The following is a 17,625-nucleotide window of genomic DNA, read 5'->3' as shown; positions in this document are numbered from 1 at the left end:
TTAACGATGATGGAATTGCTGAGAGGGATAAAGGAGGCGTGTGGAACGGTGATAGGGTGCAGATTTAAAGGTGATCAGAAGTATGAGATTACGATGTCCCATGTCCATGGGAAGGAGAGGTTAATGGATGGACTAAAAATCAAATCGTGCACGGTAATGGCGAGGGACATTTCAGCGGATGAGCTGGTGGTGTCCTTCATGAATTTACCAGTGTATATTAGTGACGATACTATCGTGGCAAAATTGGAAGGATGGGGTGTGAAGGCGGTTTCTGGGATTAAGAGGAGATTATGGCCAGGAACAGAGATCGCTGATGGCACAAGATTCTGTAAAGTCCGGTTTACAGACGTGGTGCGCTCACTACCATATTCTACCAAGTTCGAGACGTTGGAGGGGACTGAGTACTTTCGAGTGATACATGACAGGCAAGTTAAAGTGTGCCGAATATGTATTCAGTCTGGCCACGTAGTACGGGACTGTCCTGATTTTCTATGTCGGAGATGCGGAGCACAAGGGCACTATGCAAGAGAGTGCGTCGAGAGAGAGGAGAGACCATGTAATGGATGTGGGGAGAGAAGAATGCGCTGTACGTGTACTGGGCCAACAGATGGTGAAGACATGGAACAACAGGAGGAGGAGATGGAAGAAGAGAGAGTGGAGGAGGGGGAAAAAGGAGGCAAGGATGGTGGAGGAGGAGGAGATGGTGAATCTACTGCGACAGAGGGGGATGGAATTGGGGCGAGCATGGATGTCGAATTCCTAGATGTCTACTGCACAGATGGAAAGGAGCCTGATGGTGGAGGAGGAGGAGGAGGTGAGCAGGAAACGGAAACATCTGAAGGTGAGGGAGATGAAGATAATGGAGGGGTTGTACCTGACACTATTCCTGAAAGTATGGATGTGAAGGGGGAATCCGCGAAGAGGAAGGACTCTGAGAGTGAAGTGTCCGCGGGTGAAGTCCAAAGGGTGAGGGAAGAAGCAAAGGAAAGTAGGAAGAGCAAGAAGAAGAAGAAAAAGACTGGGTCTTGATGATGGGAAAAATCAACATATTAATTGTACTTATGGTGAGTGTTGTATCTGTTAATATTAATGGACTAAGGAATATGGGAAAGTTAGAACAGACAGTGAGTCTACTACAGGCTGATATTTTATGCTTCCAAGAGACACACTGGACTGACAGTATGATGGATGGAGTAAGAAAGAGATGGATGGATTTGATTTATTATAATAATGGTGGGGAGAGGACGTGTGGGGTTGCTATATTAATTAAGAGGGATAGTGTACAGAATATTAGGCAAGTGTATGCGGATAAAGAGGGTAGACTTTTGAGTGTTAAATTTGAATTTCTAAATGTGCAATACACTTTATTGAATGTTTATGCACCTAATAATGAGAGTGACCGAGAAGTATTTTTTAAGGCACTTGAGCAACATTGTGTGGGTAACTGTATATTGGTTGGGGATTTTAACGTTAGATTGACAAAACTGGACACGTCAAGGAGTACTTTGTTGCGCTCTGACATGTCTAGGCGAGTATTGGTGGGGATAATGAAGGATCATTGTCTGAGTGATGTATGGAGGGGAATGCATCCAAGTCAGAGAGTTTTTTCAAGGAGGCAGGTTGTTTTGAAGGTTCTCAGGCAAAGCCGCATAGATTATTGTTTAGCGGCGGAAAATGTTGTGCAATATATACAAAAGATTAGGTATGATTTTAATACATTAAGTGATCATGCCTCTCTTGGTTTCCTGCTGGGTCCTAGTGTGCCTTCTAGAGGGGGTGGTGTATGGTGTTTGAATGCTGAGCTACTAAAAGAAGGAAAATATATTGATATGATTTCTGATTGTATAAATAGAGAAATATTGAGTGATTTTAAAAGTGTTAATATTGGATTGTGGTGGGAGGGTTTAAAAGAGAAGATTAGAGGGTTGAGCATTAAATATGCAAGACGAAGGAATTTTCTTTTAAAGAGGGAGAGGATAGCTTTGAATAAAAGACTAGACATTGAGCTGGGAAAAGTTGATACGGTGGAGGGTTATGATATGGCAGGTTTTATGGAAGCTCAGGCTGCGGTACATAACTTTGAAAAGAGTGCATGTATGGGGGCAATAGTAAGGAGTAGAGTACAGTATGCCATAGAAGGAGAGAAATGTACATCCTTCTTTTTAGGGTTAGAAAAGAAGAAGCAGGCTAGAAACTATATTACAGAAATCGAGAATGAGAGGGGGGAGACAGTGAATGATCTGGTGGGGATTTTAGATACAATAGAATGTTTTTATAGTAATCTTTTTAAAAAAGAATGCAATGATCAAGGATGTATAGAAGAGGTGTTGAGCTATGTAGATGCCAGAATATCAGAGGATGAAAGACTCATGTGTGACACAGACTTGGCGGTCACAGAGATACGGGAGGCGATTTTGTCTGCTCATAGAAATAAGAGCCCTGGCTCTGATGGGCTGACAAGTGAGTTTTACAAAACATTTGTGGATATACTGGCACCTGTTTTATTAGATGTGTACAAATATATGGAGCAATCTCAGGAAGTCTCGGAGTCGATGGCGACTGGCTTAATAACTATAATATATAAAAACAAGGGAAGTAGGAAAAGATTAGAAAATTTTAGGCCATTATCTATTTTAAATGTAGATTATAAGATCTTAACTAAGGTGCTGGCTAACAGAATTAATAAAGTAATGGGAAGTATTATTTCAGAGACACAGGCTTACAGTGTTCCTGGTAGAGAAATAGCAGACATTATTTGCACTTTAAGGGATGTCATAAGACATATGAAGGGTGAGGGAGGTGTAGTATTGAGCATTGATTTAAATAAAGCTTTTGATAGAGTAGAACATTCATTTCTAATGCAGACGCTTAAAACTTTTGGATTTGGGAGCAGAATGGTGGCCTGGATACAGCTGCTATACGGTGCTGCAGTAAGTAGAGTAAAATGTAACGGGTTACTTACTGATGCTTTCCCATTGGAGAGGTCGGTGAGGCAAGGATGTCCATTGTCTGCGGCCTTATATTGTATGTCGGTTGAGCCTCTGGTGGCTCTCCTTAAAGCAGACCACCAGATCCGAGGCGTTTCTATTCCAGGGGGTGGAGTCAGCATTGTGCAGCAATATGCAGATGACACTACAATTACTGTTAGAGATGTGGAAAGTGTAAATAGAGTGATGGAGTGTTTTGAGCTCTTTGGGAAAGCATCAGGTGCTAAGATTAATGTAGAAAAGACTGAGGTTTTGTATGTGGGGCTAGTGAATGATAATGGGTGTAGGTATCATTTTAAAAGAGCTAATGGCTATTTTAAAGCGTTGGGAGTTATTTTGGGTATTGATGAAAAGGAGGCATGTGATAGGACTTGGGCAGGTGTATTGAATAAAATCAAACAAACTCTGGCATTTTGGAGATGGAGGAATTTAAAATTGAAAGGAAAGGTAGTGGTAACAAATTCTTTACTAATATCTAAATGTGTATATGTCATGGGTGTGCTTCAGATGCCTGAGTGGGTTTTAAAAGAACTTAATTCTATTGTTTCTAACTTCTTGTGGGATGGCAAAGGGGCTAGAATATCTAGGTCTACACTTGCTGCAGAGTATAAAGATGGGGGTCTAAAATTAGTGGACATAGACGTGAAAAGAAAAGCATTAAGAATTAAAATTATACAGAAGTATTTATATGGGGAGGAAGAATATGGGTGGAAGAGGTTCTTTAGGAATTATTTGTATAATAATGGTGGATGTGAAGAGAGTGGGTTATTAATGATATGGAAAAAGCCTATGTATGAACAAGTTCCTCTGTTTTATCAGGAAGTGTTACGTGCATGGGGAGAATTTCTTCCTCGTGTAAAATATGTGTGTGAACATAAGGATATAATACTGAATCAACCTGTGTTTTTAAATCCCAAAATTATGTTCAATGATGAAGTGTTGTATAATCCCCTTTTTATGAGGGCTGGACTGAGACTTATTAAAGACTTTGTATATGAAGTTATTCCTGGGTTTCTAAGAGACCAGGCCATTTATGACAATGTGAAGGATGTGGATGATACAGTTTGGAAAGGTACTATATTGAATGGTTTTGAACGGGTGAAAAGGAGCATTCCAGCAGAATGGGTTTCTGTCATTAATGGAGATGGAATTTGGGAAGATTTATATGTATTACCGAATTTATATGTTGACAATGGGGATAAATGGAAAACATTGTCTAGTGTCAGAACAAATGTTTTTTATAAACAATTACTGGTTACTGACAGGCCTGCTGCTGAGAAGAGGTGGGTAGAATTGTTTCCGAAGATGGATCGAAAAGTATTATGGAAAAACTTATACTTACATGGGAATAAATTGGAATGTGAAAATAACGATTTTAAAATAAGACATAATCGGATATACACAAAAGTAGTGCTGCATCAAATAAATAAAGAAATAAAAAGAGAATGTGATATATGTGGTAAGGCACCAGAAAATTTATTACACTTATTTGTAGAATGCGAGGATTTAAAAGATATGTTTTGTAAAGTAAAGGAAATAATATGTAAAAACTGGGGGAGTGGTTTGTTGGAAAAGAATGCGTGGGAGGAATTGGTTTTATTTGGAGTGGGAGATGAATGGAAAGGGGTTAATGTGAGGTTGTTGAATATTGTATTGAGTTTTGTTAGGTATGCTATTTTTTGTGGGAGGAATTATGCTTATTTTGAAGGGAGGAGGGTAAGGGTGTGGGGTATTTTTGTAGCTTTGTTTAAGAAGCACATCGATATGTTTTATAGTTATGGATTGGAAGATTTTGATGAACTTTTTGTAGAGGGGAGTGGGTTAATTGCAAGGGTGGATGGTGGAGGAATCACTTATAATTTTTGAAAGGAATATTTTGATATTTTCTATGTTTATTTTTATTTGACAGGGAGATGCTTTTAAATCTGCCTATTTAATATGTGGAATTTGTTATGTCTTAGTCATGTCTGGTTTTTGTATACTAGTTTTTTGTTTTTATTTCTTTGGGTTCTTTGATTTGATAGGGGGTGAATTGTTCGCCTGCCTATGGTAGAATAGTTTCTAGTGTATGGTTTTTGAATATAACACTGTACATGGTATAATATAAGTGTATTTGATGAATATTTTACAATAAAAAAAAAAAAATAATAATAATAATATGCCCGATCTCGTCCGATCTTGGAAGCTAAGCAGGGTCGGGCCTGGTTAGTACTTGGATGGGAGACTGCCTGGGAATACCAGGTGCTGTAAGCTTTTTGTCCCAGTAGAGCCCGATGTGAGAGAGCCATCGGGAGAGGTTGTGTTTTTCTCTAGCAGGAGGTAAGCTTCTCATATGGTGTTGAGTAAAGCTTAAACCATGTATTAGATCGTAGGTAGGTAGTTAGTTGTAGTTAGGTATTGTAGTTATTGTAGGTTAGTATTGTTGTTATTGTAGGTTTCCGTAGGTAATTATTGTAGGTTAGTATCGAAGCACGAGGCTAGCTAGCTAGCGGGTAGCTACTGGTAACGTTTAGCAACGGTGGAGAGCTGTTTCCAATGTTAATGTGCTGCTAGCCAACGTTTAATTTTTGCTGCGTTATGCGTTATGAAAGGAACTAGACACGGACATGAATTATCTGTTTAGTGTGTTAACACACTCTTGGCAGTTTGTTGTAACCAAGTATTGGTGCTAAACTGTGTGTTAATGGATGCTAGCATGCTAGTTAGCTATGGCGTCATAGCTAGGCATCGTGGGTTGTTGTGGGTAGTTACTGTAGGTTGGCAGTGTCTTCGGCCGTGCCGGCTGTAGCACGAAGCGAGCTAACTAGCCGTTTTTCGAACAGAGTCAGAGTCAACACAGTAGCCATTGTGTGCCGGGTGTAGCACGAAGCTAGCTAGCTAGCCGTTCTCCAAACAAAGTCAACACAGTGGCCATTGCTAGCTACCCAACACGACCAGCTAACTGTACTGTAGTAGCTAAATACAATATACTTGTCCTAGCTAGCCAACGTTTAATCATTGCTGCGTCATGAAAGGAACTTGACACAGACACGAATGATCTGTTTAGTGTGTTAACTCACTATTGGTGGTTTGTTGTGACCAAGTGTTGGTGCTAAACTGTGTGTTACTGGATGCTAGCATGCTAGTTAGCTAGTTAACACACTATTGGTGGTTTGTTGTGACCAAGTGTTGGTGCTAAACTGTGTGTTATTGTTATTGGATGCTATCATGCTAGTTAGCTATGGTGTCATAGTTAGCTAGCTGAATAAAGTGGGTTGAGTCTATTCCTTTAAACATTGAACCGCTGTGGTTCACAACAATTCTGATTTCTAAAGGTGGAAGTTGGGAGAGTTTTTGTTCGGGTGGTTCAGTGAAACAATTTTAGTTTCTGAGGTAGAAGTTTTTGGTGAGGGAGGCCCTGCTCTCTCCTCTCCCAGATGCTTAGCTCATTTCATTCCGATCTCCTCTGCATTTTTGTAGCCATTTGCTACAGCCTGTCAACTATGCCTCTGCCTATCCCTGTTCTCTCCTCTCTGCACAGGCTACACAAACGCACCACACCGCGTGGCTGCTGCCTCTCTAACCTGGTGGTCCCTGCACGCACCCCACACCTGGAGTTCCAGGTCTCAGGCAGCCTCTGGAACTGCCGTTCTGCTGCCAACAAAGCTGACTTCATCCCAGCCTATGCCAACCTCCAGTCCCTCGACTTCCTGGCGCTGACGGAAACATGGATTACCACTGAAAACACTGCTACTCCTACTGCTCTCTCCTCGTCTGACCATGTGTTCTCGCATACCCCGAGAGCATCTGGTCAGAGGGGTGGTGGTACAGGAATCCTCATCTCTCCCAAGTGGACATTCTCAATTGTTCCCCTAACCCATCTGTCTATCTCCTCATTTGAATTCCATGCTGTCACAGTCACTAGCCCATTTAAGCTTAATATCCTTGTCATCTATCGCCCTCCAGGTTCCCTTGGAGAGTTCATCAATGAGCTTGACGCCTTGATAAGTTCCTTTCCTGAGGATGGCTCACCCCTCACAGTTTTGGGGGATTTCAACCTCCCTATGTCCACATTTGACTCATTTCTCTCTGCCTCCTTCTTTCCACTCCTCTCCTCTTTTGACCTCACCCTCTCACCGTCCCCCCCTACTCACAAGGCAGGCAATACGCTTGACCTCATCTTCACTAGATGCTGCTCCTCTACTAATCTCACTGCAACTCCCCTCCATGTCTCCGACCACTACTTTGTTTCCTTTTCTCTCTCGCTCTCCTCCCACACTACTCACTCTGCCCCTACACAGATGGTAATGCGCCGCCGCAACCTTCGCTCTCTCTCTCTCTGGGAATACCAGGTGCTGTAAGCTTTTTGTCCCAGTAGAGCGTGCTCTTGTGTCATGGAGCAACTGCCTTTTATTTATCACCCTAATAATATCATGGATTGTTATTGGACTAAATGCAGTTTGTGTGTGCTGCCCTGCCCTGATCAAATCAAATAATGGACAGTGCGTTTCCCTCAAAATATAGGCAGTACATGCAGCCTTTGTTTTTAGTCTAGGAGACAGTCAATGTCTGTAGTCCATTAGGGGACTATAAAATCCCTTCAATGTTTTGCCTGATTCCGTTAATTCCCAAGTTCCCTTTTCTCCATTTAGATTTCCCCGTTGACCGTTTGTCCCTGTTTTGGCAGGTTTTCGCTCTCAAAAGTACACCTTTTTAATAGCAAAACAGCACAATTGGATGTTCTATGTCCACAACTATGTTTAAACCCTATCAGGTGACCATTTGTGAGGTCTGGGAAAAATGTAAGACATTTAGATTTTGGGGTGTAGTTACCCTTAAATGCAAGCGTGCACCAGGAAGAGACCTTTGTTTGGTTAAGCGGTGTTGCTGTAGAACAAATGGCCACTGGAGTGATGCAAATGATCACGGTATAATTCTGCCAGGCAGGCATAGGCTACTTTGTAGTTAACATTTACTTGCGAAGGTTTTGGGGAAAGCCATTCCTTCCCTACCAGAAGAAGGTTATCATTAGCATCATCGCTAACGGCTACACAAAGTGTAGACATACGCGCGCACCGCACACATGCACACAGACAGGGGCATTCCTGTGCCGTGCCAGGAAGTTCATGGAAATACGAATCACTGATGCATTTTGTTCATGTCTTATGATTGACTTGGGCAAATGAATGCGTTTTCTAACAAGTTGAATAGATTTAGTTGATTTCTTACTAAGTTCAATAAATGTTTGAATATTGTTGAATTTCGGTTTAATGTCTGGATTCCGTGATTCGGTCCGCAACGCCTATTTTATAGGGCCCTAGTCAATGAACTTGTCATAAATCAACATAGGATATGCCCTCTCCCCCCCCCCCCACCAACAAGACTCAAATATATATATATATATATTGGAAATGTAAGCAAGGGTTGAGCTTCTTCAGTTTGTGTCACAAAGTGGATACGTTTCTGTGTCCCTTTCAGAGTGAGTGACACATTGACTTTATATAGTGTACCAAGAGTTGTTCCCTCGCTTACGGCCATACCAGCCTGAATACGCCCGATCTCGTCAGATCTCGGAAGCTAAGCAGGTTTAGGGCTGGTTAGTACTTGGATGGGGGACCACCTTGGAATACCAGTTGCTGTAAAAGCATGTAAGAAGCTATGACGTGGACTGATAATCTGCGTTATAGGCTGAGATGTGAAGATGTGAAATATGAAGATATGATATGGAAAAAATAAGCTGTGAAGCTATGAGATGTGAAATATGAAGCTATGATATGTAAAAATAAGCTGTGAAGCTATGAGATGTGAAATATGAAGCTATGATATGTAAAAAGAAGCTGTGAAGCTATGAGATGTGAAGAAGTGATGTGAAATATGAAGCTATGATATGTAAAAAGAAGCTGTGAAGCTATGAGATGTGAAGAAGTGATGTGAAATATGAAGCTATGATATGTAAAAAAAAAAAAAATAAGCTGTGAAGCTATGAGAGATGTGAAATATGAAGCTATGATATGTAAAAAAGAAGCTGTGAAGCTATGAGATGTGAAGAAATGATGTGAAATATGAAGCTATGATATGTAAAAAGAAGCTGTGGAGCTATGATATGATGTGAAGATGTGAAATATGAAGCTATGATATAAAGATGGGTTAATTTAAAAAAAAAAAAAAAAAAAAAAAAAAAAAAATACGCCTGATCTCGTCCGATCTCGGAAGCTAAGCAGCGTCGGGCCTGGTTGGTACTTGGATGGGAGACCGCCTAGGAATACCAGGTGCTGTAAGCTTTTTGTCCCAGTAGAGCGTGCTCTTGTGTCATGGAGCAACTGCCTTTTATTTATCACCCTAATAATATCATGGATTGTTATTGGACTAAATGCAGTTTGTGTGTGCTGCCCTGCCCTGATCAAATCAAATAATGGACAGTGCGTTTCCCTCAAAATATAGGCAGTACACGCAGCCTTTGTTTTTAGTCTAGGAGACAGTCAATGTCTGTAGTCCATTAGGGCACTATAAAATCCCTTCAATGTTTTGCCTGATTCCGTTAATTCCCAAGTTCCCTTTTCTCCGTTTAGATTTCCCCGTTGACCGTTTGTCCCTGTTTTGGCAGGTTTTCGCTCTCAAAAGTACACCTTTTTAATAGCAAAACAGCACAATTGGATGTTCTATGTCCACAACAATGTTTAAACCCTATCAGGTGACCATTTGTGAGGTCTGGGAAAAATGTAAGACATTTAGATTTTGGGGTGTAGTTACCCTTAAATGCAAGAGTGCACCAGGAAGAGACCTTTGTTTGGTTAAGCGGTGTTGCTGTAGAACAAATGGCCACTGGAGTGATGCAAATGATCACGGTATAATTCTGCCAGGCAGGCATAGGCTACTTTGTAGTTAACATTTACTTGCGAAGGTTTTGGGGAAAGCCATTCCTTCCCTACCAGAAGAAGGTTATCATTAGCATCATCGCTAACGGCTACACAAAGTGTAGATATACGCGCGCACCGCACACATGCACACAGACAGGGGCATTCCTGTGCCGTTTCAGAAAGTTCATGGAAATACGAATCACTGATGCATTTTGTTCATGTCTTATGATTGACTTGGGCAAATGAATGCGTTTTCTAACAAGTTGAATAGATTTAGTTGATTTCTTACTAAGTTCAATAAATGTTTGAATATTGTTGAATTTCGGTTTAATGTCTGGATTCCGTGATTCGGTCCGCAACGCCTATTTTATAGGGGCTTAGTCAATGAACTTGTCATAAATCAACATAGGATATGCCCTCTTCCCCCCCCCCCCCCAACAAGACTCAAATATATATATATATATATTGGAAATGTAAGCAAGGGTTGAGCTTCTTCAGTTTGTGTCACAAAGTGGATACGTTTCTGTGTCCCTTTCAGAGTGAGTGACACATTGACTTTATATAGTGTACCAAGAGTTGTTCCTTCGCTTACGGCCATACCAGTCTGAATACGCCCGATCTCGTCCGATCTTGGAAGCTAAGCAGGGTCGGGCCTGGTTAGTACTTGGATGGGAGACTGCCTGGGAATACCAGGTGCTGTAAGCTTTTTGTCCCAGTAGAGCGTGCTCTTGTGTCATGGAGCAACTGCCTTTTATTTATCACCCTAATAATATCATGGATTGTTATTGGACTAAATGCAGTTTGTGTGTGCTGCCCTGCCCTGATCAAATCAAATAATGGACAGTGCGTTTCCCTCAAAATATAGGCAGTACATGCAGCCTTTGTTTTTAGTCTAGGAGACAGTCAATGTCTGTAGTCCATTAGGGGACTATAAAATCCCTTCAATGTTTTGCCTGATTCCGTTAATTCCCAAGTTCCCTTTTCTCCGTTTAGATTTCCCCGTTGACCGTTTGTCCCTGTTTTGGCAGGTTTTCGCTCTCAAAAGTACACCTTTTTAATAGCAAAACAGCACAATTGGATGTTCTATGTCCACAACTATGTTTAAACCCTATCAGGTGACCATTTGTGAGGTCTGGGAAAAATGTAAGACATTTAGATTTTGGGGTGTAGTTACCCTTAAATGCAAGCGTGCACCAGGAAGAGACCTTTGTTTGGTTAAGCGGTGTTGCTGTAGAACAAATGGCCACTGGAGTGATGCAAATGATCACGGTATAATTCTGCCAGGCAGGCATAGGCTACTTTGTAGTTAACATTTACTTGCGAAGGTTTTGGGGAAAGCCATTCCTTCCCTACCAGAAGAAGGTTATCATTAGCATCATCGCTAACGGCTACACAAAGTGTAGATATACGCGCGCACCGCACACATGCACACAGACAGGGGCATTCCTGTGCCGTTTCAGAAAGTTCATGGAAATACGAATCACTGATGCATTTTGTTCATGTCTTATGATTGACTTGGGCAAATGAATGCATTTTCTAACAAGTTGAATAGATTTAGTTGATTTCTTACTAAGTTCAATAAATGTTTGAATATTGTTGAATTTCGGTTTAATGTCTGGATTCCGTGATTCGGTCCGCAACGCCTATTTTATAGGGCCCTAGTCAATGAACTTGTCATAAATCAACATAGGATATGCCCTCTTCCCCCACCCCCAACAAGACTCAACAAGACTCAATATATATATATATATATATTGGAAATGTAAGCAAGGGTTGAGCTTCTTCAGTTTGTGTCACAAAGTGGATACGTTTCTGTGTCCCTTTCAGAGTGAGTGACACATTGACTTTATATAGTGTACCAAGAGTTGTTCCCTCGCTTACGGCCATACCATCCTGAATACGCCTGATCTCGTCCGATCTCGGAAGCTAAGCAGCGTCGGGCCTGGTTGGTACTTGGATGGGAGACCGCCTAGGAATACCAGGTGCTGTAAGCTTTTTGTCCCAGTAGAGCGTGCTCTTGTGTCATGGAGCAACTGCCTTTTATTTATCACCCTAATAATATCATGGATTGTTATTGGACTAAATGCAGTTTGTGTGTGCTGCCCTGCCCTGATCAAATCAAATAATGGACAGTGCGTTTCCCTCAAAATATAGGCAGTACACGCAGCCTTTGTTTTTAGTCTAGGAGACAGTCAATGTCTGTAGTCCATTAGGGGACTATAAAATCCCTTCAATGTTTTGCCTGATTCCGTTAATTCCCAAGTTCCCTTTTCTCCGTTTAGATTTCCCCGTTGACCGTTTGTCCCTGTTTTGGCAGGTTTTCGCTCTCAAAAGTACACCTTTTTAATAGCAAAACAGCACAATTGGATGTTCTATGTCCACAACTATGTTTAAACCCTATCAGGTGACCATTTGTGAGGTCTGGGAAAAATGTAAGACATTTAGATTTTGGGGTGTAGTTACCCTTAAATGGAAGCGTGCACCAGGAAGAGACCTTTGTTTGGTTAAGCGGTGTTGCTGTAGAACAAATGGCCACTGGAGTGATGCAAATGATCACGGTATAATTCTGCCAGGCAGGCATAGGCTACTTTGTAGTTAACATTTACTTGCGAAGGTTTTGGGGAAAGCCATTCCTTCCCTACCAGAAGAAGGTTATCATTAGCATCATCGCTAACGGCTACACAAAGTGTAGATATACGCGCGCACCGCACACATGCACACAGACAGGGGCATTCCTGTGCCGTTTCAGAAAGTTCATGGAAATACGAATCACTGATGCATTTTGTTCATGTCTTATGATTGACTTGGGCAAATGAATGCGTTTTCTAACAAGTTGAATAGATTTAGTTGATTTCTTACTAAGTTCAATAAATGTTTGAATATTGTTGAATTTCGGTTTAATGTCTGGATTCCGTGATTCGGTCCGCAACGCCTATTTTATAGGGCCCTAGTCAATGAACTTGTCATAAATCAACATAGGATATGCCCTCTCCCCCCCCCCCCACCAACAAGACTCAAATATATATATATATATATTGGAAATGTAAGCAAGGGTTGAGCTTCTTCAGTTTGTGTCACAAAGTGGATACGTTTCTGTGTCCCTTTCAGAGTGAGTGACACATTGACTTTATATAGTGTACCAAGAGTTGTTCCCTCGCTTACGGCCATACCATCCTGAATACGCCCGATCTCGTCCGATCTCAGAAGCTAAGCATGGTCGGGCCTGGTTAGTACTTGGATGGGAGACTGCATGGGAATACCAGGTGCTGTAAGCTTTTTGTCCCAGTAGAGCGTGCTCTTGTGTCATGGAGCAACTGCCTTTTATTTATCACCCTAATAATATCATGGATTGTTATTGGACTAAATGCAGTTTGTGTGTGCTGCCCTGCCCTGATCAAATCAAATAATGGACAGTGCGTTTCCCTCAAAATATAGGCAGTACATGCAGCCTTTGTTTTTAGTCTAGGAGACAGTCAATGTCTGTAGTCCATTAGGGCACTATAAAATCCCTTCAATGTTTTGCCTGATTCCGTTAATTCCCAAGTTCCCTTTTCTCCGTTTAGATTTCCCCGTTGACCGTTTGTCCCTGTTTTGGCAGGTTTTCGCTCTCAAAAGTACACCTTTTTAATAGCAAAACAGCACAATTGGATGTTCTATGTCCACAACAATGTTTAAACCCTATCAGGTGACCATTTGTGAGGTCTGGGAAAAATGTAAGACATTTAGATTTTGGGGTGTAGTTACCCTTAAATGCAAGCGTGCACCAGGAAGAGACCTTTGTTTGGTTAAGCGGTGTTGCTGTAGAACAAATGGCCACTGGAGTGATGCAAATGATCACGGTATAATTCTGCCAGGCAGGCATAGGCTACTTTGTAGTTAACATTTACTTGCGAAGGTTTTGGGGAAAGCCATTCCTTCCCTACCAGAAGAAGGTTATCATTAGCATCATCGCTAACGGCTACACAAAGTGTAGATATACGCGCGCACCGCACACATGCACACAGACAGGGGCATTCCTGTGCCGTTTCAGAAAGTTCATGGAAATACGAATCACTGATGCATTTTGTTCATGTCTTATGATTGACTTGGGCAAATGAATGCGTTTTCTAACAAGTTGAATAGATTTAGTTGATTTCTTACTAAGTTCAATAAATGTTTGAATATTGTTGAATTTCGGTTTAATGTCTGGATTCCGTGATTCGGTCCGCAACGCCTATTTTATAGGGCCCTAGTCAATGAACTTGTCATAAATCAACATAGGATATGCCCTCTTCCCCCACCCCCAACAAGACTCAACAAGACTCAATATATATATATATATATATTGGAAATGTAAGCAAGGGTTGAGCTTCTTCAGTTTGTGTCACAAAGTGGATACGTTTCTGTGTCCCTTTCAGAGTGAGTGACACATTGACTTTATATAGTGTACCAAGAGTTGTTCCCTCGCTTACGGCCATACCATCCTGAATACGCCTGATCTCGTCCGATCTCGGAAGCTAAGCAGCGTCGGGCCTGGTTGGTACTTGGATGGGAGACCGCCTAGGAATACCAGGTGCTGTAAGCTTTTTGTCCCAGTAGAGCGTGCTCTTGTGTCATGGAGCAACTGCCTTTTATTTATCACCCTAATAATATCATGGATTGTTATTGGACTAAATGCAGTTTGTGTGTGCTGCCCTGCCCTGATCAAATCAAATAATGGACAGTGCGTTTCCCTCAAAATATAGGCAGTACACGCAGCCTTTGTTTTTAGTCTAGGAGACTGTCAATGTCTGTAGTCCATTAGGGCACTATAAAATCCCTTCAATGTTTTGCCTGATTCCGTTAATTCCCAAGTTCCCTTTTCTCCGTTTAGATTTCCCCGTTGACCGTTTGTCCCTGTTTTGGCAGGTTTTCGCTCTCAAAAGTACACCTTTTTAATAGCAAAACAGCACAATTCTATGTCCACAACAATGTTTAAACCCTATCAGGTGACCATTTGTGAGGTCTGGGAAAAATGTAAGACATTTAGATTTTGGGGTGTAGTTACCCTTAAATGCAAGAGTGCACCAGGAAGAGACCTTTGTTTGGTTAAGCGGTGTTGCTGTAGAACAAATGGCCACTGGAGTGATGCAAATGATCACGGTATAATTCTGCCAGGCAGGCATAGGCTACTTTGTAGTTAACATTTACTTGCGAAGGTTTTGGGGAAAGCCATTCCTTCCCTACCAGAAGAAGGTTATCATTAGCATCATCGCTAACGGCTACACAAAGTGTAGATATACGCGCGCACCGCACACATGCACACAGACAGGGGCATTCCTGTGCCGTTTCAGAAAGTTCATGGAAATACGAATCACTGATGCATTTTGTTCATGTCTTATGATTGACTTGGGCAAATGAATGCGTTTTCTAACAAGTTGAATAGATTTAGTTGATTTCTTACTAAGTTCAATAAATGTTTGAATATTGTTGAATTTCGGTTTAATGTCTGGATTCCGTGATTCGGTCCGCAACGCCTATTTTATAGGGGCTTAGTCAATGAACTTGTCATAAATCAACATAGGATATGCCCTCTTCCCCCCCCCCCCCCAACAAGACTCAAATATATATATATATATATATATATTGGAAATGTAAGCAAGGGTTGAGCTTCTTCAGTTTGTGTCACAAAGTGGATATGTTTCTGTGTCCCTTTCAGAGTGAGTGACACATTGACTTTATATAGTGTACCAAGAGTTGTTCCTTCGCTTACGGCCATACCAGTCTGAATACGCCCGATCTCGTCCGATCTTGGAAGCTAAGCAGGGTCGGGCCTGGTTAGTACTTGGATGGGAGACCGCCTGGGAATACCAGGTGCTGTAAGCTTTTTGTCCCAGTAGAGCGTGCTCTTGTGTCATGGAGCAACTGCCTTTTATTTATCACCCTAATAATATCATGGATTGTTATTGGACTAAATGCAGTTTGTGTGTGCTGCCCTGCCCTGATCAAATCAAATAATGGACAGTGCGTTTCCCTCAAAATATAGGCAGTACATGCAGCCTTTGTTTTTAGTCTAGGAGACAGTCAATGGCTGTAGTCCATTAGGGCACTATAAAATCCCTTCAATGTTTTGCCTGATTCCGTTAATTCCCAAGTTCCCTTTTCTCCGTTTAGATTTCCCCGTTGACCGTTTGTCCCTGTTTTGGCAGATTTTCGCTCTCAAAAGTACACCTTTTTAATAGCAAAACAGCACAATTGGATGTTCTATGTCCACAACAATGTTTAAACCCTATCAGGTGACCATTTGTGAGGTCTGGGAAAAATGTAAGACATTTAGATTTTGGGGTGTAGTTACCCTTAAATGCAAGAGTGCACCAGGAAGAGACCTTTGTTTGGTTAAGCGGTGTTGCTGTAGAACAAATGGCCACTGGAGTGATGCAAATGATCACGGTATAATTCTGCCAGGCAGGCATAGGCTACTTTGTAGTTAACATTTACTTGCGAAGGTTTTGGGGAAAGCCATTCCTTCCCTACCAGAAGAAGGTTATCATTAGCATCATCGCTAACGGCTACACAAAGTGTAGACATACTCGCGCACCGCACACATGCACACAGACAGGGGCATTCCTGTGCCGTTTCAGAAAGTTCATGGAAATACGAATCACTGATGCATTTTGTTCATGTCTTATGATTGACTTGGGCAAATGAATGCGTTTTCTAACAAGTTGAATAGATTTAGTTGATTTCTTACTAAGTTCAATAAATGTTTGAATATTGTTGCATTTCGGTTTAATGTCTGGATTCCGTGATTCGGTCCGCAACGCCTATTTTATAGGGCCCTAGTCAATGAACTTGTCATAAATCAACATAGGATATGCCCTCCCCCCCCCCCCCCCCACCAACAAGACTCAAATATATATATATATATATTGGAAATGTAAGCAAGGGTTGAGCTTCTTCAGTTTGTGTCACAAAGTGGATACGTTTCTGTGTCCCTTTCAGAGTGAGTGACACATTGACTTTATATAGTGTACCAAGAGTTGTTCCCTCGCTTACGGCCATACCATCCTGAATACGCCCGATCTCGTCCGATCTCAGAAGCTAAGCATGGTCGGGCCTGGTTAGTACTTGGATGGGAGACTGCATGGGAATACCAGGTGCTGTAAGCTTTTTGTCCCAGTAGAGCGTGCTCTTGTGTCATGGAGCAACTGCCTTTTATTTATCACCCTAATAATATCATGGATTGTTATTGGACTAAATGCAGTTTGTGTGTGCTGCCCTGCCCTGATCAAATCAAATAATGGACAGTGCGTTTCCCTCAAAATATAGGCAGTACACGCAGCCTTTGTTTTTAGTCTAGGAGACTGTCAATGTCTGTAGTCCATTAGGGCACTATAAAATCCCTTCAATGTTTTGCCTGATTCCGTTAATTCCCAAGTTCCCTTTTCTCCGTTTAGATTTCCCCGTTGACCGTTTGTCCCTGTTTTGGCAGGTTTTCGCTCTCAAAAGTACACCTTTTTAATAGCAAAACAGCACAATTCTATGTCCACAACAATGTTTAAACCCTATCAGGTGACCATTTGTGAGGTCTGGGAAAAATGTAAGACATTTAGATTTTGGGGTGTAGTTACCCTTAAATGCAAGAGTGCACCAGGAAGAGACCTTTGTTTGGTTAAGCGGTGTTGCTGTAGAACAAATGGCCACTGGAGTGATGCAAATGATCACGGTATAATTCTGCCAGGCAGGCATAGGCTACTTTGTAGTTAACATTTACTTGCGAAGGTTTTGGGGAAAGCCATTCCTTCCCTACCAGAAGAAGGTTATCATTAGCATCATCGCTAACG

General features: G+C 41.6%; 1 protein-coding gene across 1 annotated transcript in view; it reads left to right on the top strand.

The window, feature by feature from the left end:
* Positions 1-744: 744 nt before the first annotated feature.
* The window catches only part of LOC311126379 (serine/threonine-protein phosphatase 6 regulatory ankyrin repeat subunit A-like), a gene marked incomplete at its 5' end in the record, with an annotated part of 89,409 nt that continues 72,528 nt past the window's right edge, over positions 745-17,625 (top strand). The window contains one exon of the mRNA XM_084200384.1: positions 745-841. Coding sequence (XP_084056510.1) covers positions 745-841 — 97 coding nt within the window. The remainder of the gene's footprint in view (positions 842-17,625) is intronic.

Source organism: Coregonus lavaretus (assembly GCF_964263955.1).
Source record: "Coregonus lavaretus genome assembly, contig: HAP1_SCAFFOLD_172, whole genome shotgun sequence".
Lineage (NCBI taxonomy): Eukaryota > Metazoa > Chordata > Actinopteri > Salmoniformes > Salmonidae > Coregonus > Coregonus lavaretus.
The sequence above is the reverse complement of the archived record's forward strand: the minus strand, read 5'-3'. Positions and strand labels throughout refer to the sequence as shown.